The 27,153-nt window shown below is 36.7% G+C and overlaps 1 protein-coding gene across 2 annotated transcripts; it reads left to right on the top strand.

Moving 5' to 3' along the window:
• Positions 1–2,274: 2,274 nt before the first annotated feature.
• Positions 2,275–25,947, top strand: LOC129237594 (ankyrin repeat and LEM domain-containing protein 2 homolog). 2 transcript variants are annotated; one of them, XR_008581763.1, is made up of 11 exons: positions 2,275–2,752; positions 11,248–11,409; positions 11,485–11,960; positions 12,024–12,176; positions 14,561–14,638; positions 14,709–16,154; positions 16,218–16,314; positions 16,392–16,771; positions 18,210–18,325; positions 21,201–21,478; positions 25,123–25,229. XR_008581763.1 is itself a non-coding variant. In XM_054872426.1 (11 exons), exons 1-11 carry the CDS (start codon positions 2,716–2,718, stop codon positions 25,409–25,411), a joined length of 3,366 nt encoding a protein of 1,121 aa, XP_054728401.1. In that variant the 5' UTR covers positions 2,275–2,715; the 3' UTR covers positions 25,412–25,947. The 2 variants fall into 2 exon arrangements, 1 of the variants encoding a protein (XP_054728401.1); XM_054872426.1 differs by having other exon boundaries at positions 21,201–21,332; positions 25,123–25,947.
• Positions 25,948–27,153: the final 1,206 nt, after the last annotated feature.

Raw genomic sequence — 27,153 nt, forward strand, 5'->3', positions numbered from 1 at the left:
CATAACATAACATAACATAACATAACATAACATAACATAACATAACATAACATAACATAACATAACATAACATAACATAACATAACATAACATAACATAACATAACATAACATAACATAACATAACATAACATAACATAACATAACATAACATAACATAACATAACATAACATAACATAACATAACATAACATAACATAACATAACATAACATAACATAACATAACATAATATAACATAACATAAAATAACATAACATAACATTACGTAACATAACATAACATAACATAACATAACATAACATATCATAAAGCATTCACCAACAGCTTTCATTTGATACCCATATTGTACATACACGTCCGAAGGTTACCCGGGTCCACGTTTTGACCTTTATCTCGAGACCCTATCTACCAATAGGTATTCAAACTATACGGAAATCATCTTCAATACCTACTTAACAATGTGTGTAAGTTTGGTTCAATTCGGTTCAAAGACACGGGGGGTCCACGTTTTGGCATATATTTCCAGACCCTAGTCATCAATAGGTATGAAAATTACCCCGTATTAAAGCACTTATCAACAGCTTTCATTTGATATCCATATTGTACAAACACATTCTAGGGTCCACGTTTTGGTCTCTATCTCGAGACCCTAGTCACGGAGCGGATGGAAATACTCTGAACTAAAGCATTCACCAACAGCTTCCATTTGATACCCATATTGTACATACACAACCAAAGGTTACCCGGGTCCACGTTTTGACCTATATCTCGAGACCCCAGTCACGGAGCGGCATGAAAAATACTCTGTACTAAAGCATTCACCAACAGCTTCAATTTTATATCCATATTGTACAAACACATTCTAGGGTCCACGTTTTGGTCTCTATCTCGAGACCCTAGTCACGGAGCGGCATGACTGGACTAAAGCATTCACCAACAGCTTCCATTTGATACCCATATTGTACATACACATCCGAAGGTTACCCGGGTCCACGTTTTGACCTATATCTCGAGCCCTATTTCCAAAATAAAATATAATCCATGTTACTCGTGGATGATGTAGCTTTCGAATGGTGAAAGAATTTTTAAAATCGGTCCAGTAGTTTTTGAGCCAATTCATTACAAACAAACAAAGTTTTCCTCTTTATAATATTAGTATAGACAACATATCTTATAAGGTATATGGTAAATATTACCATACATTTTTTCCTTCATATATAATAAAAAAGAGGTTGTCTGTAAAGTCGGTTTACTGACGATAGTTTAACGTGATAACGTCATAAGAAAATACTGATTGAATGGTTGCACCCTTGATTTTTATGTTATGAAGCGCATGCCTTTGGAGAAATCCCGTTAACCATCCTGTGCTTGCAGAAAATCCGTAGCTTTTCTTATGAGTTGATTGCATGGAAATAGACGGTTGTTCGTTTTTTATCATTTCATAAAACCTTAACCTAAACCTTCCTGTTCGATATTGTTTCCGTGTACGGGAATTTGTTTTTGTGCATTGTCCTCTTGTCCTCTTGCCCATATTTGATAATTCACAAAATATTAACACAATTCAATTGCTCTGACCAGTAAATTTGCTTGTATGCAAGGGAATTCCCCTAAATTTGTGATATGAACATATTTCGCAAAAATTAAATTTGACAAAAAAAAAAGTAATTACTAAAAATTTTAAATCATGCTAAATGGAATGAAATCGTGTAAAAAAATTAAAAATGTTTTACCGTGTTATATCAAAACCGTGTAAAAAAATACAGTGTAAAAACAGAATTAGGTGTATTCCAAGATTGCCACGTTTTGGTAGACGCCAAAAATCATTACCTGAGGAAGAACTGGATTAAATTGTTAAAAACCCCCACATCCGATAACATCTTCGCTATCAACAACTTTATAAAACACATTCGAGCCCGGATTTGTATTATGTATAAATTTTCCATATTTAGTATTTAGTATATAAGTTTATAAGTACAAGCAGATTTCATTTTATTTCCACACAACCATTTAATCCTACTGTTTTTAAATATTTTTGCAGAGCTGATAGTAATAATAATAATTAATAATAATAATTAATACATGAATATTCAAAGCATGCACAAAGCGCTTAGACGCACCATTTCTTTTTGCCTATTTTCTAGTTATGCGCCCTCTGCTGTGAAATTTATACTTCTCTATACAATGCATAGATGTCGCTCAGACTGTTGAGAAAAAGAAATGATGAAATAAGTAAAGGCATCAGCAAGAATTGCGAATTGGCAGTAGATAGAAATTAAAAAACGGTAAAACAGACGTTGGAAAAGCTAAAAAGTTTCAAGAATTCTCTCTACTTGTATTAAAGTGAAAATTGAAAGAAAATATTTTTATTTAAAAAGTAAAAACTGCATATATGAAAACGCAACTGTTGTAAATTAAAAAAGACGGAAAATAGTTATTGGGTTAGCATTGGCTAACAAAAAGCAACAGAGAGCAGCAGTGTGCGCTGCGCCTTGGCTGGTTGGCACTTATTTTTTACCAGGCAAATTGTGAAACTCCGCAGTGGCATTGCGATTCATGTTAATTAAAACAAAAATACGAAAGGTTGATTAATTACGATTTGAATCAGCGTAGAATTGCTATACACATTGTGCAAAATTGTGGATGAATATCGCGTGAAAATCGGTGAGCTAAAAACAATAAAGTGATTAGCACGGACAAGTGAGAGGTAAACGGAGATGCCCTTCTATGGACTGTACGTGCCCGGAAAGGAAGGTAAACAAATTAGAAAATATTTTCGGAGTTTGATATATATGTATAAACTGTGTTCATAAATCCAGCATCAATGCGTAAATAGAATTAAATTCATCGAAATTCCTTTTATCCATATCCTGTCACCTGCACACGCATCATTTGAACAGAGTGCAATGGCTTCATGTCTATATGATTTAAGAATACTGCATGTGCCCGTTCATTGCACCGCGATAATATTTTTTTTCACGAAATTTTAACCATATTTACTCTTTGTTATAAACGAAAACGCCCATGTAAATACCAACCGGCTTTCTTACACTGCGGCGGAAATTAGTGAAGTATCAGACAACAAATACACGCTAATGCTGGCTACTCAAAGCAATGCCACTGAAAATTGGGCATTGCGAAAGGATGCGGTATTATGTTTGCTAGGCAATTTTTTTTTTTAAACCATTTCTTAAGACAATTTTTTAACGTAGGTGTTATATTTAAAACATTTACTCCAAAATAGCTTTAGTGATTCAATCAAAAGTCCATCATTTAGTAATTAACTGGCACTCATTGTAGGCACTTGGATGTTTGGGTGTGGGAACTAGGTTTTAGTAGCTAGAAAAATATATATGTAGATCTGCATATGTGAGTATGTATGATTGTAAACATTTATAGTGAGAAAAGACAATATGTGCACCTGTGTTCACAATAATAGCAGCGCGACATATTGCCAACTGTTGTAACTATATCTTCGCTTTATTTAATATTTTTTATGAAATTATAATGCTTACTACGACAAAAATCATCTGACGCACAATTACAAACTTTAGTCAGAATTTTGAGAAAAATTCTATCAAGCCCAAACTGCTCGTTGATTTTTGATTATCATTTTTGTTGACATTATGCATTTTCTTTCACTTCTGCCAGCAAAAAAAAAGGAAATTCTATAAACTGTTCATTATGGGCATGCTGTTATTATTATGAGCGCAGGTGTATAGTATATACATATATATTTTGTGTTTCATTGAAAAACAGGTGCAATGTATGCGTTGTTATTGTACCTACAGAAAATCATGCCAGATATGTACATATACTCATGAATGTAAATGAGAACGTATTATGTGTTTTGTTTTCAATACAACTCTTTTTTTTTTTTAGTCAAAATGGGCTAACAATTGAAATTGCAAATATGTGCATGAGTTTATTCACAAAATTCACATGGAGTTAATAAAATTAGTACACTGATCTTTTTCCCTTTTGCATTCTATATAGCGTTTTTTAAGCATTTTGGTTGTTGTTGTTGTTGTTGTTGTTTTAACAGTACTAGAAGCCCGTCAGTCAGCTATTTCGACAGGTTGGGTCCAGAGGGAGAGGGGTGTTAGATGAATCGGTTGGATGGGGCATGTGAAAAGGTGGTTAGTGCCGTGCGGGGTGCCTTCACATGCTGCACATATGTATGTTTGGTATGTCGGGATCGATTCAGGATAAATAGGAGTTTAACCTGCTACTGTATCCAGAACGTAATTGTCCAGCATTTTGGTCTTAGGGTATTGGTGAGTGCACTTTGTTTATTTTTACAGCTTGTTTTGAACTTATCAACTGTTGATTACTCTTTATCAGAGTAAACATTGCTGGGGAGTCGTGCCGTACAATGATTGATAACATCGTGAAAAGCAAAAAATATAAAAGTTGGTCACTTATGTACTTATATGTAGACATTAACGCTAATTGATTTATATATGTACAAATGTACGTACATATATTTAACAGCTGTGTGAGCAGCAGTATCGTGCTTGTCCTTTTTCGCCTTTAATGACAATTTTCATTAAACTTATATTTCACTTTTAAAATAAATAAATAAATTTAAAATAATTGGCGCGCACACTTCTGTTAGGTGTTTGGCCGAGCTTCTCCTACAATTTGTGGTGTTCGCCTTGATGTTCGTCCACAAATAGAAGGACTCCGAACGGCAAATGGTTTTTATGAGAAGCTTTTACATGGTAGAAATACACTCGGAGGCTTGCCATTGCCGGCTACTGCTCTTAGAAAAAACTTTTTCACTTTCAGTATTAATTTCATGTTTTATGCGTTTCATATACATAGCTATGAGCCGAGATACATGGAGCAAATTGTGGATGAAGCTACGGTTCACACCGAGCTGTAATGCTGAGAATGATAATGATTCATATCATATTTACAGCAAAATAATATATTTTCTGCAGCTAGACTGCGATTTTTTGCTTTTTCGGTCATATTCATAAATCCATTTCTGAAATCTGATACCTAAGCGTAGTAGCTCCGAATATAAATATACATAAAGCAAAATCTTCTAAAATCCCTGAAAAGTACAGAGCTCATCACGAGATCCGCGATACGCTGGCACAATTACATTCTGAGATATTGTGAAGCATGTGAAGGTATACCGGACGGCACTAACCACTGCCTCACATTCCCCCTTGTGTCCACTAATCTAACACCTCATCTTTCCATCTGCAACAGCTTGCTTACTGGGTCTACCCTTACATAGGATAGACGTCGACGACCATTAAGCCCACTCATCTAATCCTTAGATGGTATAGATGTCGACGACCGATAAATTCATTGCGCTTGGCAGGATTTTGTGAGCGATTACAACAACAAAGACAACAATGGGAATAGAACATACTTCTTAAAATTAAAAATAAATTAAGCTTTTTATTATTCGAAAATCTGAAGCACTCTTGATGAATTTTAGTAAAATAAAAAAAAATATATAAGCAGCAGAGACATTCCCCTTACATATACGGGGAGTGCTGCTAGAGTGACATTTCTTGGCCGGATATACATATACCATTTCGGTAACGTAGAACCGACTGTCGGGGGGAACGTCAAATAATTGTTAATACCACAATAACGCCCTTTTGCATCACCGCTCGAAATGGCCGATGTACTCAAAATACCTTGCATCCGTAATACCCTGACTCGGCAAGACTTTTAGTGTTTGTTCTAATGAAAACGGGATTGAAAATGTTACAGGATTACCAAAATAATTCATTTTCTTCAAACTTTAACAAAAAATAATAATTTATTGCGGATTATTCCGTTCTTTTTGATAAGAGAAAGTTTCTGTTCGCGTATTATTCCGTCGAATGATGCAAAAGGGTTAAGAGCGCCAATTTCTATAATTACAGTACAATCTGAGATGAATGAACCTCGACTTCACTGAACTCCTTGAACAAGGGAACTCCAAATTTCTTAAATTGTGTACTCTGCAGTGTGAACTTATAATTTCCTTTCTACTGAGTATAGCGAACAAACATTAAGGATAAAGAAAATGGATGCAAATGATAATTGGATTTATTTAACGTGTAACCCACTCCGAAATTTAGAGACCCGGCCCGGGTTTGGCCAGTCTTTTTCGAATTTGGACGTGAATTTTACATATTTCTATTATAGGTAACGACTTGAGCTTCAAAGTAGCTTCCTAAAATTTAATTTTCTATCGATTTATGGATATAACCTTTAAGGGGTTATATACAGTTAGAAGGCCGAAAAAAAAAAATTTTCCAGAATTTTTTCTGAGAAAACTTTAAAATTCATTGATCTAAAAATTTGTACAAATATTATGTTATCTTTTAACTGTATTTTAAGACTTAGTATTAGTAAAAATATTTATTTGGAAAGGAGTTGCAGCTGATCTCCGGGAGCTCCTCTCAAAAAAGACGTTTTGCGGTGACCATTATATAATATCTCTGAACTGGATCGTCTGAAATTAAAAAAACCAAACAGATTTCGTTAAAGTAATGTTAAATCTAGTAATTAATCTGAATTAGTCTGAAATTCAAATTTTTTGGCATAAATTAGAAGGAGTGGTACTAGGCCATTGAAATTTCGCATACAGGTTATAAATGACTTAGTTAAGAAAAATTCCAAGAATGGATGAAATCGGTCATTCCCCAGGGGTACCTCCCTTGGACCTATAGTAAAAATGTTTGAATTTCAGCTCCAAAAATTGCGATATCTTAACGAAAATTGGTAAATATGTTATTCTCGTAATACGCATCGACGATACCAAAAATAGTTCAAATCGGCCAATCCCTAGGAGTACCTCCCTTGGACCTATAGTAAAAATTTTGTTTCATAAAATGAAAAATTTGCATATGATAGGCAAAAGTGGTCAAATAATTTTATTATCCAAATATTTATACATATGTTTTTACTGAATCATTTATTTTTATAATAACATTAACTGTACATCTGAAATGTGAGAGAAGTTACAGAATTATTAAATTCACTTGAATATAATATAAAAAGTTATATGTACCAAGCAAATCATTTTTGGAGGTAACAGCTTTTTTTATTTCGCTTTGTTCTGCTTGATGCGCAGTTTTCTTTAAAATAAATGCTACATAAATCACTTTGTTTTGATTTTTTGTCGCAACAGTAGCTACATGAATCAAAAAATCAACATCGTCATTGTTTTCACAAGAAAGATCACTTGCCAGCTCCCTCTTAAGCCGATCTTTTGCATCTGTGTAGCTAACCTTTGATCGTCCTGCTTTACTTGAACAGGGTTTTTCAAAATCATTTTCAGAAATTTCAATAATAGTTGTTGCGGAAACCCACTGGTGGTATTTCTCTTTAAATCTATTAACCTGCATCACATTTTGATAATTTTTCGCTAACATATGCTAATAAATTTTGTATTTTTTGTCTTATTTCATCTTTTTTCTTTAAACTTAACTCATTAGGATTAATTTTTTTAAAAACCCAATCCAAAACAACATTAGTTTTGCGATCGCCCTTTATCCAAACTCCAAGCATTTCTTCGTGTTGGAATTTAAAGGTTGCTGAAAATTACAAATATACTTAAATGGGGCAAAAACGGGCAAATGTGACATACATGATTTTAAAGAACATACCCCAAACTTCCACCGAACATAAAAATCTGGAACAATACGGGACAATACACACAACTTTCACTCCAGAGAACACAGGTTAATACGAAATTTTCGGTTAAAAAAGCTATTAAACAAAACTCCACACTTTACAGATAAACCACATTTTTGTTCATTAAGTTAAAAAATAAATACCTTTCTTATATTCTTCCATTATAAATTTATTTCTTTTTTTCCTTTTTAACTATTATCGAACAGCTGTTTTCTTACAATATTTTACTGAACTGTTTACAAGTTTGTTAGTGCTTCAGAAGCATGATGTTTTACAGCTCATATTTAGAACAGAGTTGCCATATCCAAATAATTTTTTTTATATTTTAGACCACTGAAATGTCTCAATTAATACTGCGTACCTATTTTTTTGAAATAAGAAAAAAAAAGTTGGATTTATGCCAAAAAATTTGAATTTCAGACCATAGTGCAACGGAGGGTTTAAAACTTGTGTGTTCATTGAATTTTTAATGAATTAATTGAAAATATGTTTAAATTCCTGCTTTGAGTTGACGAATTAATTCACTCTACTGTACTGTTTTATTTGCTTTATTTCTTAAAAAAAACGTATATTCAAAACATATTTTACTACGATTGTGGCTTGTATGTGGCATATCGGCTGCTGACTCAAAGTACAAGAATTCAATTCCAATTTCTCGAATATTAAATATAATTAAACTAAAAACTGGCATACAAATTTTCGAACTTCGATTTGTAGGAAAAAGTCTGAAGGCACGTCACGCATGAAGTGGAAGCTCAGCGCCAGCTTTGCAAGGTTGTGTGCGCTACACTAAAAGTATGAAAACAAAACGAGTATTTGTTTGTTTACTATTCATTCTGATTGTGTTACTCGCATGCCTGGGTGCGCTCAATAACTTTTACTGTCACGGTGACCAGGCGATGACGTGATGATCTGTTAGTTGATGACGAAGAGGCGCTCGGCACCAGTTAATTACAATACATGCACACGTATTCCTAATTGTTTTTGTATTTGTTTCCGGAGATATCAGGTCTATCTTTGCTTACGTATCTTTTGTTTGGAGATATAAACTAGTTTACTTAGAGAGCTACTGTACCCAGGTTTTTATAAAGATATAAATAGCTGTAAATATAAAACTAAATAGAATGCGGTGGGAACAAAAATATAAAAACATAAAAAAAAACTATTTGTGTGCTTTTCGGAGTCTTCATTTTGTTTATTTATAACAGGCACCGCAAAGGCTTAGCAAAAAGTTTTGTAAGAGTCATAAAATTAGAGCGTAAAATATCTACAACTTTTTGCATTTACATTCATTAAATACATTCACCACATTCTGCCTCTACAGCAGACAATCCGCATTTTCTAAGTTTTTTTAATTCATTTCTAATTGTTAAAAACTCATAGTTTTACTCATTACGCATGACCGTAAAATCAAATATATAATATATACAAATATAATCGTCAACTCGTTGTTGCGTATTCATTTATGCTAACTATCAGATTTTCAATGTTTTTGTTTTGATGTTTTATTCTTGTTTACTTATGGTATTTACATATACAAACATTTAGGGACAAAATAGTAGAATCGTGGTGTTTTTAGAGTTTTGGCTACTTTTTTTTTTGCTCTTTTTTTTAACTTTCATGAATTTTTTTATAAAAATATAGCTCATATCTGCCGAAATACTATAAAAATAAAAGTTCCAAGCTTTGTACAAGATTTATAAAAATTCGGCACATTACCATCTAATTTTCAAACTTTCTAATTAGAATTTTCAAAACAAATTTTGGTACGCATTTTCTCTGGGATCTTGTTTGTCGTGATTTATTTATTGCCGCTACTTTGAGTCGCACTGTGCCGCCTATCAGAAGGTGGCAATCGGTCCGTCGATTATTTCTCCAAACGTCCAAAAGCGAATCCCGCCAGGTACGGCTAATCGCGATGTGATCAATCTGGTTTTCGGTAATCAATCTGGTGGTCGTGTGATACCCATGTGTCCTTGTGGCAAGGCTTTTATGGGAAAAATGTGTGTCCGCTGACCAGACAGTTGCCTGAGCAAAACTCAGCGAGCATATGTCCCCATTTTCGGTCATTTTGTCCATACCATGTCTACCAATAACGCGTTCCATGCTGTTGTTGTCTGAACCAACTTGGGCATTAAAGTACCCTAACAGCAGCATTATGTCACCTTTATTGATGGTTGATGCTACTCTTGACAGGATACTGTAAAATGCCTCCTTTTCGAGGTAGGGAGCTGTAACACAAGCTTTGATACGAGAACTAAAGCGGGCAATCATTTGGTGATGCGGTCCGAGTGTAGTCTCCACTCTAGCAAAGCTGCACGTACTTGTTTAGATGTGAGAAAATATACACCGCTCAATTGAGGCTGTCCATTGACTTTATCGGAATACAGAAAGGTTGTTGTTGTTGTATCAGCATAAACATTCCCCATTCTTACATACGGGGAATGCTGCTGGAGTGGCAATCCTTGGCCGGATACAAATCCGGGTCGTTTCGGTAACGTAGAACCGACTGCCGTGAAAACGAATATTTTCCAATACAGAAAGGTCAAGCCGTTTGCTGTTGTTACTGTTCCGGAGTCTGGCCATCGGGTTTCACGAAGCCCTAAAAAGAGTAGCTTGTAGCTTAAAGATTCTTTGCTCACTTGTGCTAGGCGTGATGTTTCCAAAAGCGTCCGAATATTCCATGTTCCACATTTAGTCATGTTTTTCATGCTGAAACTTGTCAAAGTGGAAGTCGTTTGTTTTCTCCGAGGCTTTTTTGATGAGGTGTGTTTAAGTGGTCCTATGCTACTCCGCGGAACAATAGTATAATAAAGAGCAAATTTGACGTTGCGCAAAATTCCACTTTATTTTTGGAATGCCTTCCTTAACGGTGTTGTGCATTTTCTGCATATAACAACTTGTCACTTCGAACTTGCACTTTTGTTACACTAAAATTTAATGTGCTTTAAAACGGCGCACACTTTTTTTAAATATATATTTTTTAATATTTTTTTCATAATTTTTTTTTTAATATTCTTTTTTTTATTTTTTTTTTTTTAATATTTTTGTTTTTTTTTTTTAATTTTAATGAACATTTTTCGAAATTTTATAAATCTTGTAATTTTGAATTTGACTCACATATTTTTTAGGGGAATGAACTACATTTTTATAATCAATGATCAATTCAAAATAAAAAAGACAAAAGAAAAGTAATCAAAACTGGTCACAATATAGCGATTCTATTATTCTGTTCACAAGTGTATGCAGTGATTTAATTTCTCATACGACTTTCACTCATTTGGTGTTATAATAATTCGCAGACTACAGGCGGCACACTTATCTTATTAGATTAAGAGCGCTTACGCATTCAGCTATTCGAACAATTTTGAAAAGTTGCCAACATTTTGAAGTGTCGCAAGAAAACACGCGATTTCGGCGCTGTACACTCTCAAACAAAGCAGTTGTCAGCTGTGTGTCATAATTTTTCAACACAGTTTATTATACATTAAATGTAGCTTTAATTGTTTGCATGCAATTACACATACATACACATTTACATATCCACATACAACATTGGTAATTAACCCTATTCATCAACCTTTGTCTTCACACAGCCGATGTTCCATATGTGTTTAGTGGCAAAAGCGAGGCGCTGGATGTGCTGAAACTGCACAAAGAGGCTCGTCTCCGTGAATTCAATAATGAAAGTGATGCGTTCAAATTCGCCCAAACCGGTCATGAGGTGGTGGCGCCTCCGCGTCACGCCGATGGCAAATGTATGTATATACTTCACTTACGATATATCACACAAATGTCTTGAATTTAAATTGATTTGATTTTACTACTTCCAGCTTCTATTGTGGCAGAAAAAGCTGCATTTCGTTCGCCCACAAAGCAGGAATTGATTGAATTTCGCAAAGTAATCGAGTCTGGCGATTATGAGCGCGTAAAAAGCATGATTTGGGATAATCCGCGTTATTTAGTAAGTGCTGGCGACACACCGACCACTTTGAAAGAGGGTTACCGCTATAATGCTATGCACATTTGTGCCATTTCAAAGAAGCCTCGCATTGCTGAATTGATTTTGAAGACAGTGAGCGACACGAAGTTCGTGGACTTGCTTACGGGAAAGAAAAATGATGAAAAAATGTGCAAGGAGTTGTGTGTGAATTTATTGGATTATTACTTGAATATACCGGAAAAGGGGCGTAGCGAAACACCATTGCATTTTGCGGCGAAAAACGGTGCCCTTGAGATGGTGGAGGTGTTGACCTCATTCCCAGAGTGTAAAATGACGCCCAACTCCGAGGGCCTGTATCCGAAAGATGTATGTATTTTAGTTTTATTAAACATGTGAATGTATGATGAGATATTTTCATTTTATTTGTAGATCATATGTTCCCGAGTTTCGAGTCCACCTCCCGAATTGGCTAAAAAGATTGAAATACTCCTAGAAGAGCGCTTTTACGTGCCCGTTCTGCGTTCTGTGGACACTGCTATACCGCCAAAAATTGGGCAACCATTTTCCTCCAGCAAACCACCGGTAATACAATTAAACATTTTTATTTTTATTTAGAATTCCTCTGAACAATATTTATTGATTATGAGTATCTGGATATTCACCACCTTCGATTGTTAGCCAAAATCTAGCAAATTAAAAAATTATGTATGCACGGCAGTCGGTTCTACGTTACTCGAACAACACAGACCACGGGCTGCCACTCCAGCAGCATTCCCCGTACATATTTGGGTAATGTTTCTTTCGCTACAACAACAACAACATGATGTTTCATATCAAAAGAGATTTTCTATCGTAAATTAAGGGCCGGAAATACTCACAAAAGTTCTTGTACGTGGTCCCTTTTGCCACTGTTGAATCATTAAAAATTCTCACACTGTGAACATTCAACATTCTAATACTGATTACGTCTAGACGGACCATGGTGAACCTCTGAATTGATTGCTTTTACGAAAAATATATTCCTAAAAATCATCTACTGATGGGATGCGGCATAAATTTCTGAAACAGCAACGATAATAAGGTTAGCTAAATACCAGGCGACTGCCGTAGCCAAATGAGTTGGTGCGTAACTACCATTCGGAAGACATATGCTCGAAACTCTGTGAAACACCAAAATGAAGAAAAGGTTTTTTCTAACCAGGACGCCCCTCGTCAGGTAATGGCAAACCTCCGAGTGTATTTCTGCCAAGTTTCTTTCAAGCTTGCTCTACTATAGCCGATCGCATGCAACTAACTCTCGACATACCGCAAGAGAGAAACGGATCTCGATAAATCCGAACAAAACATATTTGGTACCCTTCATCTGAAGAAGGAAACTAGGTTTAGGTACCCTAAAATTAGGGGACGCAAATTTAACTCTATCCGGGGATGTGAAATATCTAGGAGTAATCCTTGGTAAAACAAATAAAGCAATATACACGTGCCTCTTTGGTATAGTAGTCAAAAGTAGACCAAATTAAGACTCATATGATACTTAACAAGAGAGCAATGCGAACTTGCCCCTCAACGGCTTTAGGAATGGTGACTGGGCTCATTCCACTCCACCTTGTAGCCAAACGGTCGGTAGCTAGTGCAGTCCTAAGGCTTCCTATTCTATTTCATCTTAAAGTAGGAAATCTTACACAGCATGTAAGCATTTTGGGCCCTATCCTCAACTCTCCTTGCTTTACAGTCTATAACAACATGGAGAGAAAACTAGAATTCTTACAAGAATTTCACTGTTCATCAGTGATCACTCAGCGTGGAGAAATAATGAAATATTTTTAAGACAGGGCGTACAGATGCGGTTCATTTATGGGCACAAAATGGAAGACGGCAGTGCCGGGCTGGAATTCTCGGACCATATTTCAAGAAGGCAATTGCAATGGAAAAAACTACTTTCATTTTTCACGCGCAGGTCTACGCTTTCGAGCTATGTGACAGGGAATGTCTTCGTCAAGACACGAACGGTGTCAATATCAACATTCTCTGACAGTCAAGTAGCTCAAGAAGCAGTGGCGCGACACAATCTAAATTTATTTATATTTTAAGCACCAGGGGAAGATGCTAGCCGTAGTCATCAAATGGTAGAAAGAGATATTTTTTTAAAGCAGTCAGACCTCGGCAGGTGCTGGCAAACCTGTTGATTGTATGATATTTCTGCATAGAAAAAGCTTCTCCTAAAAAACCATCTACCGTTTGGAGGTCGCATAAAAGTGTAGGTCCCTTCATTTGTGGAAGAACATCAAAAAGCACATCACAAATTAAAAGATGAGTTCGGCCAAACATCTTACAAAGGATGTAAGGGTAAAAAATATATACATACAGGTATCCCTCGAGATACATGATACTTGAGTTGAACGATTTTCGAGTTACACGAAAATTTGCAAGTTGGGGCAAAATTAATCTTCCAATTTTTTTTTTTTAATAACTTTTTGCTAAATACAAAAAATTATTTTGACTGATGGAAATCTTTATTTCAACCTTTACGCACTCCAATGTTTGTTGTTGTTGTTGTAGCAGCATAAACATTCCCCATACATACGGGGAATGCTGCTGGAGTGACAGTCCTTGGCCGGATATAAATCCGGGTCGTTTCGGTAATGTAGAACCGACCTCCATTGCTTGTCTTTTTGTATGCTGCAGCTGTTTAATTCACAAGTCTCAAATATGATTGGCGTACGGCGCCATATGCAAAAAGTATAAATCTTCCGATGGGGTGATCAATTTTGCGCCACCTGGTATTATTAAATGTTAAAACGTTCCCACGTCAGTAGGTTCTACGTAACCGGAATGCTCCGGATTTGTATCCGGCTACAACAACAACAGCAACATTAATTGTTACAATTTCTATAATATATTGACTAATTAAAAACCATTTAAAAGCTAATATTTCACATATAACTTTCGTTTCTTAATAATTTCAGAATCTCAACTGTGATCCACTCAGCGCTGAAGTGAAAATCGAAGCTTTGGCCGGCCCCATGAACAAGGAGCAAGCTCATGTAAGTTTTCCCTTTTTTACACACATAGGTACACATTTAGTTAAACTTTTACAATTTGTTTTTTTTTTAGCAATTTTGTCGTCGTTGGAAAACGCCTCCACGACTTGGCAGCAACACGTCTTCGCCGGTTGCCTACAATTTGTTCATTTCACCAGTTAAATCGCGTTGCACCAATAGTACACCATCCAAAACGTCACTCCATAACATAAGTAACGGTAGTCCAACTATCGGCACACCAATCATGCAAGCGAAGCGACGCACATTATTTAACTCCACTCCACAACGTTCAAGTTGTGAGAAAATGGCCGGAAATGGTGTCGAAGAGGATGAATCGTCGGTTGCCGATAAACAAAATGGCAATCATGAAGCGGATGAGAAAACCGACGAAATGGAAAAGGCCACTAACTCGACACCAGTGATCGAAAATGAAACCAACAATAATAGTCACGAACAATTAACTTCGAAAGTCACGGATTTAAAAATTTTGAAAAATATAACATCACAAAATACGCCAGTGTTACATATGAAACGTGAATTGTTTTTTACGTATCGCGATCCAAATCCGACCACTCCAGTAACACGCAATGCCCTCGAAGCCAATGAATCGTCTAATGAATCTTTGATTGAAGATCTAGACCTTAGCGCAAGTGCCGTAAGCAATGAAAATCAGCACTCGGAGCAGCAGCGTGCACTCAAATTGAGAGGTAGCATGCTGAAGACTGCGCTGTGCCGAACGATGCCATCGCTTAAAGATAATTTTAACACTTATCGCAATTGCAGTGTGGTTTCAACGCCAGACTCGGACTGTTGCAATGAATCGCGAAATATTTTGCCAAATGAACCCGAATTCTATGACAGCCCGGGATTCAAAGAGCGTCACATCAAAATAACGGATACAGAGAAGGGATTAGAATTGATTGGGCGTGAATTGGCAAAGGAGCACAATGTGGAATGGCGTGAATATTGGGACTTTCTAAATACATTCGTCAATATTGCATCCGATGAAGGTTTGAGCAAACTCGAAAACTACTTCGCACAGCGTCTAAAAGAGGAGGAAATGACAAAGAAAACGGCACACGCCATGGCCAAATCGGCGGTAATCTTAGATAACGTCTGCAATGCGCTGGAAAAGTTACACTTTCCAGAAAATGGCAGCTTGCAGGATTTTCGAAATGGTTTCAATAATGAACGATCGCGCTTCGCAAACATAACAGGCACCGGTGAAGCGACTACAACCGCTCCACAATCCACAACACCCTACACGTGTGTTGAAAAGTCGGTACAAGTATTTGCCAAACGGATGACAAAAACAATTATTCATAACATTGATAATGTGGTGTCGATCAACGACACCCTTTTGTCCGAGTTGAAAAGACTGAAATCGTTAATATGTAGTTTTAAAGAAGATACGCGTTTCCTTAATGTTAATTTCGCAAAAGTACATTCAAGAATTGGTAATTTAATTTCAATTTATTTGGCAAACTCACAAGAAGTAACGTCTGCTATGAAATTAAAGGTAAGTCTGAGCACTTGAAATAACGAATAGAAATGTGCCAAATAATTATATTTATTTCAATAGATTCAGGGGATTATTAAGCACATGCTGGCACCTGGCGAACGCCGTGAGCACATCGAATGCGTGTGCTGGCGAATACTTAATATGTTGGAATCTCCAAGTAAGCAAATCCCTGAAAAAAGTACTAAAATAAGGGAAGAAAAATATATAATTAATGCACAAATCTCTCCTTTGCAGCTGATCAAATACTGCCCGAACAACTTAAAACCGAAGAAATGTGTTCGAATGTATGGGGAAAGGAGCTCGAGTGCGAGTGCCAATGGGAAACTAATCTGAGCCGCAAAACAAGTCGAAGAAATCGTATGGAGGCACGCTATCGTAGTCATCAGCAAGCTAGACAACAACACCAACAAGATTTGCAAAAAACTAATTTGAGAAATATGGATGGTGGGATTGAGTGGCGTGATCCTTTGCCGTGCAATGATTCAGATACTATTTCACATAATGCAATAAAAGCAAAGGAACAGTGGCGTGATCCCATCGATTGCAATGAGGGCGGTGAACGATGGCGCGATGTTAATATACGTGATGAATCATCAGACAATGATGTATTTTGGGTAAGCACAAAAGAACATTTCCAAATTCATTAAGTTGTTACTGTTACCGATTATCGAAAGCAAAGCAAAGACACCTATGCGCCATCTCGTCCGATTATTGGATAACGCCTTCACCTGCTTCCAGCTTAAGCCGAGTTGAGCCCTCTAGGTAGGTAGGTAGGAAGGTGAAATGATTGAAGTAGCACTCTGACACTCTCCAAGTAGCACTAAAGCGCCGTTTTGATACCATTATGAGACCTCTAACAGGTAGATAACTACAGCCAGCCAGAGAGCTGTTGAGGAAATGGTGAACGTTTCCGAGCCAGATTTACTATATGTATATCCGGCCAAGAACTGTCACTCAAGCAGCACTCCCCGTACATGTATAGGGTAATGTTTTTGCTGCTACAAGGGCAACAACATGTAATGATGAATATTGATGGAATATAGGCGCACTGACCCAAGCTGTCGAAGAAAGGAGCACCCAGTGACATTAATTGTCTTGCAGCCAAACCCGGCCATTTACAAAGAAAGTACTTAACAGTCTCCTTTTCTGAAAGGCTGCCACTGCTTCTGAAATTAGGGTTAAATGGTAAACCAAGCTATTCCGCGTGTGTGCCGATGGTCCAGTGACCGGTAAAGACAGCTACGAGTTTGGAAATTGAATGGCGGGGAGTCCCCAGCACTTTCTGAGTCCTCCGTCTATTGAAATAGCGCATAAAGAAATTGTAAAAGTGGTCACAATTTTTAGTAATAAAATTTCCCGTTTATAAAATTCCTCGTAACATACAAAATATATACTTAGGAGAGAATCTAAGTTACTCGCACAAAAGCACTCTCAGTGGCAGGTTTCTTGCCTAGGGAAATACATTCCCTGTAGCTTCTCACTGAATCCTATTGAACCTGCTATCTTAACTATAGCGAACGCTCTTTTGTTTTATAAATTAGCATGGAGCCGTCGTCAAAACAACACATTACACCTTTTGTCCCAACTTGGTTCAGCATTGAAGGACGAACATTTTTCATATAATATTAATTATATTCACTCTTTGTTTTCTTCCTCTTCTTCTTCTTGCCTTCACAGTCTGTGGTAGACCATCTAATTCGAAATATGCAAAAATCATGAAAATCGGTTGTCAAACAACAAAACTGTCAAATATCTTCGGTAAAGTGCTGCAACTCCCTTAATTTTGCTCTGATTGGCCTGAAACTTTGACGTATTAACTTCCAGTAGAAGTGCTATAACTCGCTCATCTTTGTTTTTATTGGCTTGAAATTTCGACACGTAATTGCAAAAGCTTCGCTTTAATAAAACGTATTGCATTCGCACCACCAATAAGGTTTTCAATTTCGTTGCTGTAACGGATGCGATACCTGCCGTCTTTAAGCCAAATAGGATCGTAGATTTTTCTAATAATGTATCAAATTTGTAACCAAAAATTTTGTTTTATTTTTTTAGTCCGATTTTGGAGATACTGATTCAGACAATGAAGAGGAAGTGTGGGCAACGCCACCCGAGAGTCCTTCGCACTGGAGCTTACTAGAAGAGGAAACATGCAAGATATTTATCTATGGGTAAGCGAGTACATTTTTATTATATGCAGTTATAATTAGTGAATTTCCTTTACTACTCCTACTCGAGCGATCTCTACACTGTACGTTTTATCAATCATGTATCACCACGTCCAAGAAATTTTCATTAGGCCAAAATATGTCCAAATTGATCGTATATGATACATGAGCGCATCAGACACGGTACAAAATTGGTGATATGAATCATTAATGCTTCATCGGACAGAGCCGGTTAAGGGTCAGATGTTTTGTTGTTATTATTGTTGTTTTTGGTTGTTGTTGTAGCAGCATAAGCATTCCCGATACACTGGAATGGCAAGCTCTTGGCCGAGCATAAGTCCGGATCATTTCAGTAAGGTAGAACCGACTATCGTGGCGATGAAGGTCCGGATCTAGCAAAGCTTACTGTTTTAATGTTTTGAATTCTAATGAAACTTTGGTTGGGATTTATTCCCGGTAGTGAAGCAACTGACAACTTCTTAAAACTTGTGGGGATTTTGCTTCCCATTATTCCATATTCAATGACCAGTTTCTCCAGCATCGTCACTGTTACCATTATAACTTATTATTACACTACCATTACTACTTTTCGTGGAAAAAGGCTCTTATCTTGGCAGATCCGCTTAAAAAATTTGTTGTGATTTAATTTCGTTAATTTGAACACTATGCATCTATAATTGTTTTATGCTTGGGTTTCATTATTTTAAGTTTCGTGTTTAATTGGTTTTTGACCCACTGGAACTTTCTTTTCAATTAATTGCAGTAGCATTAAATACAAAAATTTCAATTCAGTTTTTTTTTTGTTTGTGAGTAATAAATATATGGAAATAATCAAATCCCGTGGACTTAGATTCTACTTTGCTTTACTCAAATATTTTTATGCAAAAAGGTGTGCGTTACATGCAAGTTGTCCGCTATATCAAGACTGACTTTATTTAAAAAAATAAAAGCAGTTTTAGGCGTTTATGTGCACTTTAAGAAAGCGCTGGTCTCAGGGCGCATCAATACAAGATGTGTTAAGCGGTTACATGGTTTTCGTTGGTTAAAAAAATCGATTTTTTTTTTGCTTATTAACTTCTACAACTTCTCTGGAATATTATCCAAGATTTGACAGTCGATCCGAATAATAAATTCGGAGATACAGCCTTTGGAATGTGTGCGCTCCAAGCCACTTTTATTGTTACTCAAAACTTTAAACGCGTTTTTCTCGGAGCCGTGTTTTCAAAGTCGGTTGTCAAATGTTTGAAACACAATTTACTCGTGCTTGAACGAAGGATTTTTTTTTTTTTTTTTTTTTTTCAATTACAACTATTTACAAACAAAAAGGAAAATGTCAAGCAAATTTGACCGAAATTTTCATTTTTTTGCAAAAATGTCTGCCAAAATTCCAATTTTTACTTTTTTTCTTTCCTTCGTTCAAGCACGAGTTTATGGTCTTAACTAAAGCACTTATTTTTGTTTTTTCATTTTTGATGAGCCTGTCAGGAGTTATGCTGACAACGCGAACGCACCTTTTTTTCGAGGGGTCACCGAAAATGACGTCACAATGGAGGGGTTTTAATTATTTTTTTTTTGAAAATTTCAGAAATTATTCAAGTTTGAATTATATAAATAATTTTTTACATAGAAAAAAAAAATTTTAAATAGGCCTTTTTTTCTCCGACGAAACCCATGTAACCCCTTAAAGAATGAAGGAGGTCGCTTTCGCTTATCGAACAACACAACACCACACTTTGTTGGGTCCTTCGCCACTCTGAAGTTGAGGAAAATAAAAGAGCGGATAAGTGTGCAAGAAAGGCTCTGAGCTTGGCTTTCAGCGAGTGGTAGAAGACATAAGCATTCCTCTAAACGAACTATACACTACAATTGACTTGAGTGTAATCACGGAAATCACTAGAAAGTGGTATCTGACTACTAACTGCAGGGTGTCTAAAGCGCTCTGGTCAAAACTGAATCTTAAAAAGGACAAAATGTCTGCTTGGATACAAAAGATCAACTACCAGCGTTCTCACAGGAATCATAACAGGTCATTACACTATTGGCACCCTAGCCAATAGAGTGGGTGTACCTCACACCCTCGCAATTACTTCTGCAGGAGTTGTGGAAATGAAGAAAAAATAGAGTCGGTACAACACCCCCTCTGTGAATGACGATTCCTTCTTTGAAAACCTGGAAAATTTGCAAAATGTCTCACTAGAGGGACTAATTACCTTCTTAAAAAGTTCTACGTGGTTCAAGCAACTTAGTTAGGGTATGGAAATCAAATACATGTATCACAATGGGCCTTGGGGCGGGCCACCGAGTGTCTTGTTTTATATTTTATATTTTATCCAATGCACGATGGCTAAGCGATCTAGAGATGATGCGTTAGATAGTGGCAGTTCTGACGAATATTACTTTGAATCTGATAAGACGGAAGATGACGGCATTACTTCGTCTAGTGGAAGTGAAATCAGTGGAATAAGGAATCCACTCAGGCATTTCAACATTAGCAGTAATAGCACAGTTTTTTTATAATTATTTTATGATTTTATGAAAGATTTTTTTTGTGTTAAATAAAGCCTTGGTTTTTATAACATTCAACGTATTTATTTCTTTACTGCGCACTCCAATACCTCTCGTCCTCAGCGACACTCGCCCGTCGAGCGACTCCGTCCCCAAAGGGTAATGAGGAAAAATTTGTTCGTTACATCCAACAGTTCACTATATGAAGTGTACACTATATCCAGACTCGACTGTAATTAGATTTTATGAAAATCATCATATCCTGCATTCATGCTTGTTATTGTTACTTAACTGTTACCCTACTAAATATTCCGTCTTTTTAAAATTTGTTGCGAATATCTAACCACAATCCATTTTGCGATTTTTTTTTCAGTAATGAGCCGACTAAACGCGATGTGGACGTATTGAATGCCATTCTGCACATTGAAATCGATAAATCAAAATATGCCAACATATACTCCTGGAAAACTACAATGCTACGCTATCCTAAAGAGGAAATGGATGCGTAAGTGCTTTGTGTTTTTAACAAGAATGAAGAATGAAGAAATTTGTGTGTGTGTACTCGGAAAAAGCTTGCCAAGTTGTGTGTCAGTTAAAAAAATTATCGCGAAATGAGAAATGAATATTGGATACATTTTTTATGTTTTTGTGGTATGTATTTGTATGTGTGTATGTACACCTGTGTGCGCATAATAGCAAGCGCAACATATGGCAAACTAGCAAAGTGCTGATAATTTTTATTTAGTTCATTTTTTTATAAAAATATACTTTAAACTATAACAAAAACTATATGGGCGGGCATTACTTGGGGTCTATCACCCTGTGGGGACTGCGACAAGAAAACTGGCATACTTAATGCCACTGGAAAGGATTCAGTGACTTTCTGCTCTGTGCATAACAGAAGCGATGAAAGTCACTCCAACGACGGCGCTGGAAATGATACTCAGCATGCCATCCATTGACCTTATTGCGGAAAATCTGGCAGCGAAATCCACGGGGAGGTTAGTGGCTGCTGGAGTATTCACCTGTAGAACCTTCGGGCATAGCTCAATAGGAAAGAGGAGTTGCACAGACGACATGATTATATTATATAAATTTTGATATAATAAAGTGCATTTTTAAAGTGAAGCCTATTTTTGATGGCTGTGTTATGCATTTCCCCATATAAAATAATTTCAAGCATTAATTATATTTCTAGAAAATAACATTCAGCTAAAAAAATTATCAAATTTTTATACGCCAATTTTTGGCCACTTTAAACTGCAATCATTCCAGCGCCGCTCTAACACTTCAATACAACTTTTGTAGATCGATTTATAGTTTGCCTCAGATTAAGCGATAGCCTCTTCAGTCTTCGCACAGCCAATAGTCGTTGGGAGCCAAGTCGCCCGAATACGGTGGATGTGGCAGCTATTCGAAGTTCAATTAATGTAGTTTTACCATAATCAATACGTTTTTGTTTTTGGTCAACAGTTAGCAAACGCGGCACCCACTTTGAACAGAGCTTTCTCATAGTCAAATGCTCATGCAATAGAAAACCAATCCTTTTGATATCTTTACGTTGCCAGCTAATTCACGCAACTTCATTTTTCGATCATTCAAAACGATTTTGTGAATTTTTCTTTTGTTACCGTCTCATTTGGACGTCCACTGCGTTGTGCATCATCGGTGCCTCTACGACCTCGTTTGAAGTCAGTAAGCCATCGTTTTATTGTTGTTTCTGATGGAGCGGAATCCCCATAACACTTTTCAGGCCGTTGCTTTGCCTTAACGGTATTTTTTTTTCATCAAGAAGCAGTGTCAAATTAAAACATAAAATTCGGATCCATTGTTTTGAAAATAACAAAAGCAGCGTCACTCTTAGCGCAATAACTCACGAACTAATGAATAGAATATCATGAAATTTTAACAGTTGTTTTTTCAGGTTAGTACTAACAGAATAAGAGGTGAATGTACAATAACAAAACCAGTGCCATCTATGTGTTAGGCCCGCGGCTTTTCGGCCCATGTGTTATACAAAAATTAGTAACATATTTCAATTTTACCTTAATTGATGAATGAATGAATAAATAAATAAATTGAATGATGTACAGCGTACTAGACAGGGCTAGTTTACTAGGGCGGCAGTCCTTGGTCTGAACCATTCCGGTTCGTGGAACCGGCAGCCATGGGAATGTACGATACTAACCACCTTTTCACATGCCCCTTAAACTCACTCACTTAACACCCCTCTCCCTTTGGGCGCAACCCGTCGAAACAGCATGCTGCCTGAGCCCACCGTTAAATCAGATAGACGATGAGGAGCGTTGACTACGTCGTACTGGCAGGGCTTTAAGAACTGATGCAACAGCAACGCGCGACGTAGCGAAAATGGCCATCGAATGGAATCCGCAGGGCAGCCGTAGACCACAGGCAAAGCTCGAAATTGCAGCCCAAAACAAGAGCAGGGAGAGATAAAATTCCTAGCTTTAGATAGAGAAAATTTAAATATTTTTATAAGTGCCCTATGTTCCCTGTAGGAAATTTGGAAATAGGTTAGGTTAGGTTTGGCAGCTGCATCGATAGAGACAGCGTTGCCACTTAGACCACGAAATGGGTCCGTTGTGAGCCGCAGGGGCTGGGCTACATTTCTCTTTCCATATTGAACTATCCTGAGCTTTTGACAAAGCGTTGTTGATACCTAAAGTATATAGATTTTCTATATTCATTAAGAAGTCGGATCTTAAATATCGGTTCCTGCATCTGGCTACACAGTCGGGCATGTGCAAAAAAGGTGTTGAATTGTTTCCAACTCCTTGCATTATTTCCTGTGAGGGCCCCTACTAAGGACCTAATTTGAAGTCTACTCAATTTTATAATATTCTTGGACAGACGTAGATTTAGCCTTGGCTATGTTTGCCCAGCAATTTCACAGGTATTGACACTAAACCATATTTGATTTACTGAACTGATTAGTGCGTCCTTAACAAGAAGCTTACAAGTTGCGAAAGGGAATATACTGGGTTTCCCATATTCGACGGGCCCATGTGTTTTTTTTTAATCAAAGAAAAACACAATTTTTTTTATGTTGACAATAATAATCATTTTATTTGGTTCAAGTAGATTTGTTGGCATCACTTTTTGAATATGATGTCTCTCAAATGGCCGCCTTGAGCCTGTACGGCGTATTGTGCCCGTTTTGCAGCATTTTCCATAGTTTTAGCTAACATTTCGCCTGGAATAGCGCCTATTTTCTCACGGATGTTGTTTCTTGAGCTCTTCTATAGTCTTTGGCTTATTAATATAACCTTTGATTTTAAATATCCCCACAAGAAGGCGTTAAATCGGGCGAACAAGGTGGGCAGTCAAAATCGCCATTTTTCGACATCAAACGACGAGGAAACAATTTCTTCAAAAAATCGATTGTGGTGCGAGCTGTATGTGGTGGAGCGTCGTATTGTTGAAACCAGAACAGCCTCATACGGTATCGACGAATAATTGCCATCACAAAAGTGGTTATCATATCGCGATAACGCTCCTGATTGACGGTAACAACTTGAACATCTTCATTTTCGAAGAAAAACGGCCCAATAATAATTTTAGCACTAACGCCGCACCCAACAGTGACTTTTTCGTCGTAAAGAGGTACCTCTTGAATTTCGTGAGGATTTTCTGTGGCGTAAATACGGCAATTTTGCTTGTTTACCGTCCCCTTCAATAAGAAATGAGCCTCATCGGACATGATGATTTTGTTCTTCTTCTTCTTCTTTTGACTTCTTTTGTTAAATGTAAATTTCAACAATTTGGGAGCGCTCGCGTGGCGTGTACTGTTCCATGGTAAAAATCTGCTTGGACTGACGCTTCCAACGCGGTATCGATCTGACGTCTCTGTCAAAAGATACAGGGTTGCCAGATGGGTCCGTCGAATATGGGCAACCCTCTATACATATATACACAACAGCAACCAAAATTGAATGGACTACAAAACTGCGTACCTCGAATTTTCCTAAAAATTCTGACTAAAACGTTTGAAATTTTGATGAAACTTTTTTGCATTCTTTTTTTTCAAATTCTGTACAAAGTTTGAAAAATTTAGTTATATTGTTTTTTGTTGTATGAACTATATATTTATGGTATAAAAAAATTTAATTAAAAATAAATAAATCGCCAAAATTTTGAAATAAGTGACGTTCTGCTATTGTTGCGAACGCAGGTGTAGGTATGTGTATGCTACTGTGTTTCAGCCAACAATTTTCTGCTAATTGAAATTGTTTATTACTCATGGCATTAATTTATTTGTTATACTCATTTTGCAGTTTCCCATCGCTGGCCATTGTGAATAAATCGCATTCGCTTACATCATCACGTACACCGCAACGCAAAGAGTTACCGGTAACTCCATATCCTCATCGACAGCCCACATCAAAAGGTGCCTCAAGCACACCCATCACAGTCAAGTTAACAGGATCAGCGGCAGTGCCGTCGCCACATTTACATACCACAATCAACAAACAACGTGAACTGCCAACAACAGCGAAGCGACTCTTCGCGCGTCAAACGCTGTCAAATCTATTGGCGCCCTTCCACAGTAGCAATACCCACTAACAACTGTTTTCTTATGGTTTTACGCTGATCTGCAGGCAAAGGTTGCTTGATTGGAATGCGCCTTTGCGAGTGCTGTTGGTCAACTTTCTCACACGACTTTCAAATATTAATTTAAAAATTCATTGCTGAAGCAAAAACTTTCAAATATTTAACGTACATTTGTATTATTATATTTTTTTTTAATTTTTTGGCTGTAAACAAACTTATTTCATTTGGAATTTAGTTAAGAATCTCTATGCGCATTTTTAAAGCATAGAAATGCATTTCATCCTGCGTTAATTTTAATATGTTTTGTGCACGTTTTTTTTTTTTATTGAGATTTTGTGTTGGTGTTAATCAAATTAATTACGAGGACCATGAAAGATATGTGAATAAATTTTAACAATGAAATGTTCTTCGTATTTACACACATCGTTACGTGCATATGCTTTATTTTATTGTACTATCTTACCTATGAATTTATAGTATTAAAAACAAAAAATATGTTGCTGCCCGCTTAATTGTTTGCGAAAATAAATAATGTGCAACAAAGTTTACGAATTTGGGTTTGAAAATATGAACGCGATAAAAGGCTGAATATATTAATTTATACATACATACTTACATAAATGAAATATACTAAATTGCAATGCTGTGCAACGTCTAACTCTGATAGAGATACGAAATTGTAGAATGGACTTGGTTTTCTTCTTCAATTGCAGTTTATTATTATGTGTAAAAATCGCGCTATGCCATTTTCTTACATTTCATATTTGGACATGAAGAGAATCTTGCTTTATTGCTTAACTCATAAATATTTGTAACGTTTTTTTGTTGTGAGCTTCCGTAAGCGACGCCACGTATTTTGTAACTTTTTATGAAACGAGAAGTATGCAGTAAAGACGTATATGCAAAATCTTCAATTCTGAAAATTACAAAAAATAAAATTTTTAAATTACGCTGAAACAATTAAAAAAAAGTATTGTAATACTGGTTGTTTTAATTAAGGACTTGGTGTATATTTGATTTGCTATTTCATATATGGCCGTCAAATTTAAAATTGCACAATACCCGAAATCGAATTAAAGCACTGATATTATTGGCACAAAGCAGCCGCTGGACGCGCCTTACTTCTGCTCAAATATGAACGAGACGGTATCAATAAAACGGTCCGCGGATGACATATGGCAAAAATAATTTTTTTTTTTGGTAGGACTGTTATAAGCTTACATGGCAAATTTCAGCGTGATATGTCACATAGTTTGTTTTCTGTGCTACTGCAAACAAGGCAAGCTCGAGTGTGTTCTTCGAATTCTCTTTTATGACTTCAATTGTCTCAAATGTTTTCCACGGAGCGGCAACTTGAGCTTGGGAAACACGAAAAAGTCACATGGAGCCATATCAGGCGAATACGGTGCTTGCGGAACGATATTAACATTATTTTTGTTCAAATAATCGCGAACAAGACGTGATGTTTGAGCTGGTGCATTATCGTGATGCAAGAACCATGACTTGTTGTCCCACAATTCCTTCCTTTTAAGACGAATGTTCTCGCGCAAACGCTTTAAAACGTCTAAATAATATTCAGCGTTAACCGATCGGCCTTGCGGAAGGAACTCCGAGTGCACCACACCTTCGTAATCGAAAAAAACAGTCAGCATAACCTTAATTTTTGAGCGACTTTGGCGTAGTTTTTTGGGTTGATGTACGGCCCTCTTTGAACGATTTGTACCACTGGAAAACACGTGCACGCGATAGAGCAG

This window comes from Anastrepha obliqua, chromosome 2 (genome assembly GCF_027943255.1).
Source record: "Anastrepha obliqua isolate idAnaObli1 chromosome 2, idAnaObli1_1.0, whole genome shotgun sequence".
Lineage (NCBI taxonomy): Eukaryota > Metazoa > Arthropoda > Insecta > Diptera > Tephritidae > Anastrepha > Anastrepha obliqua.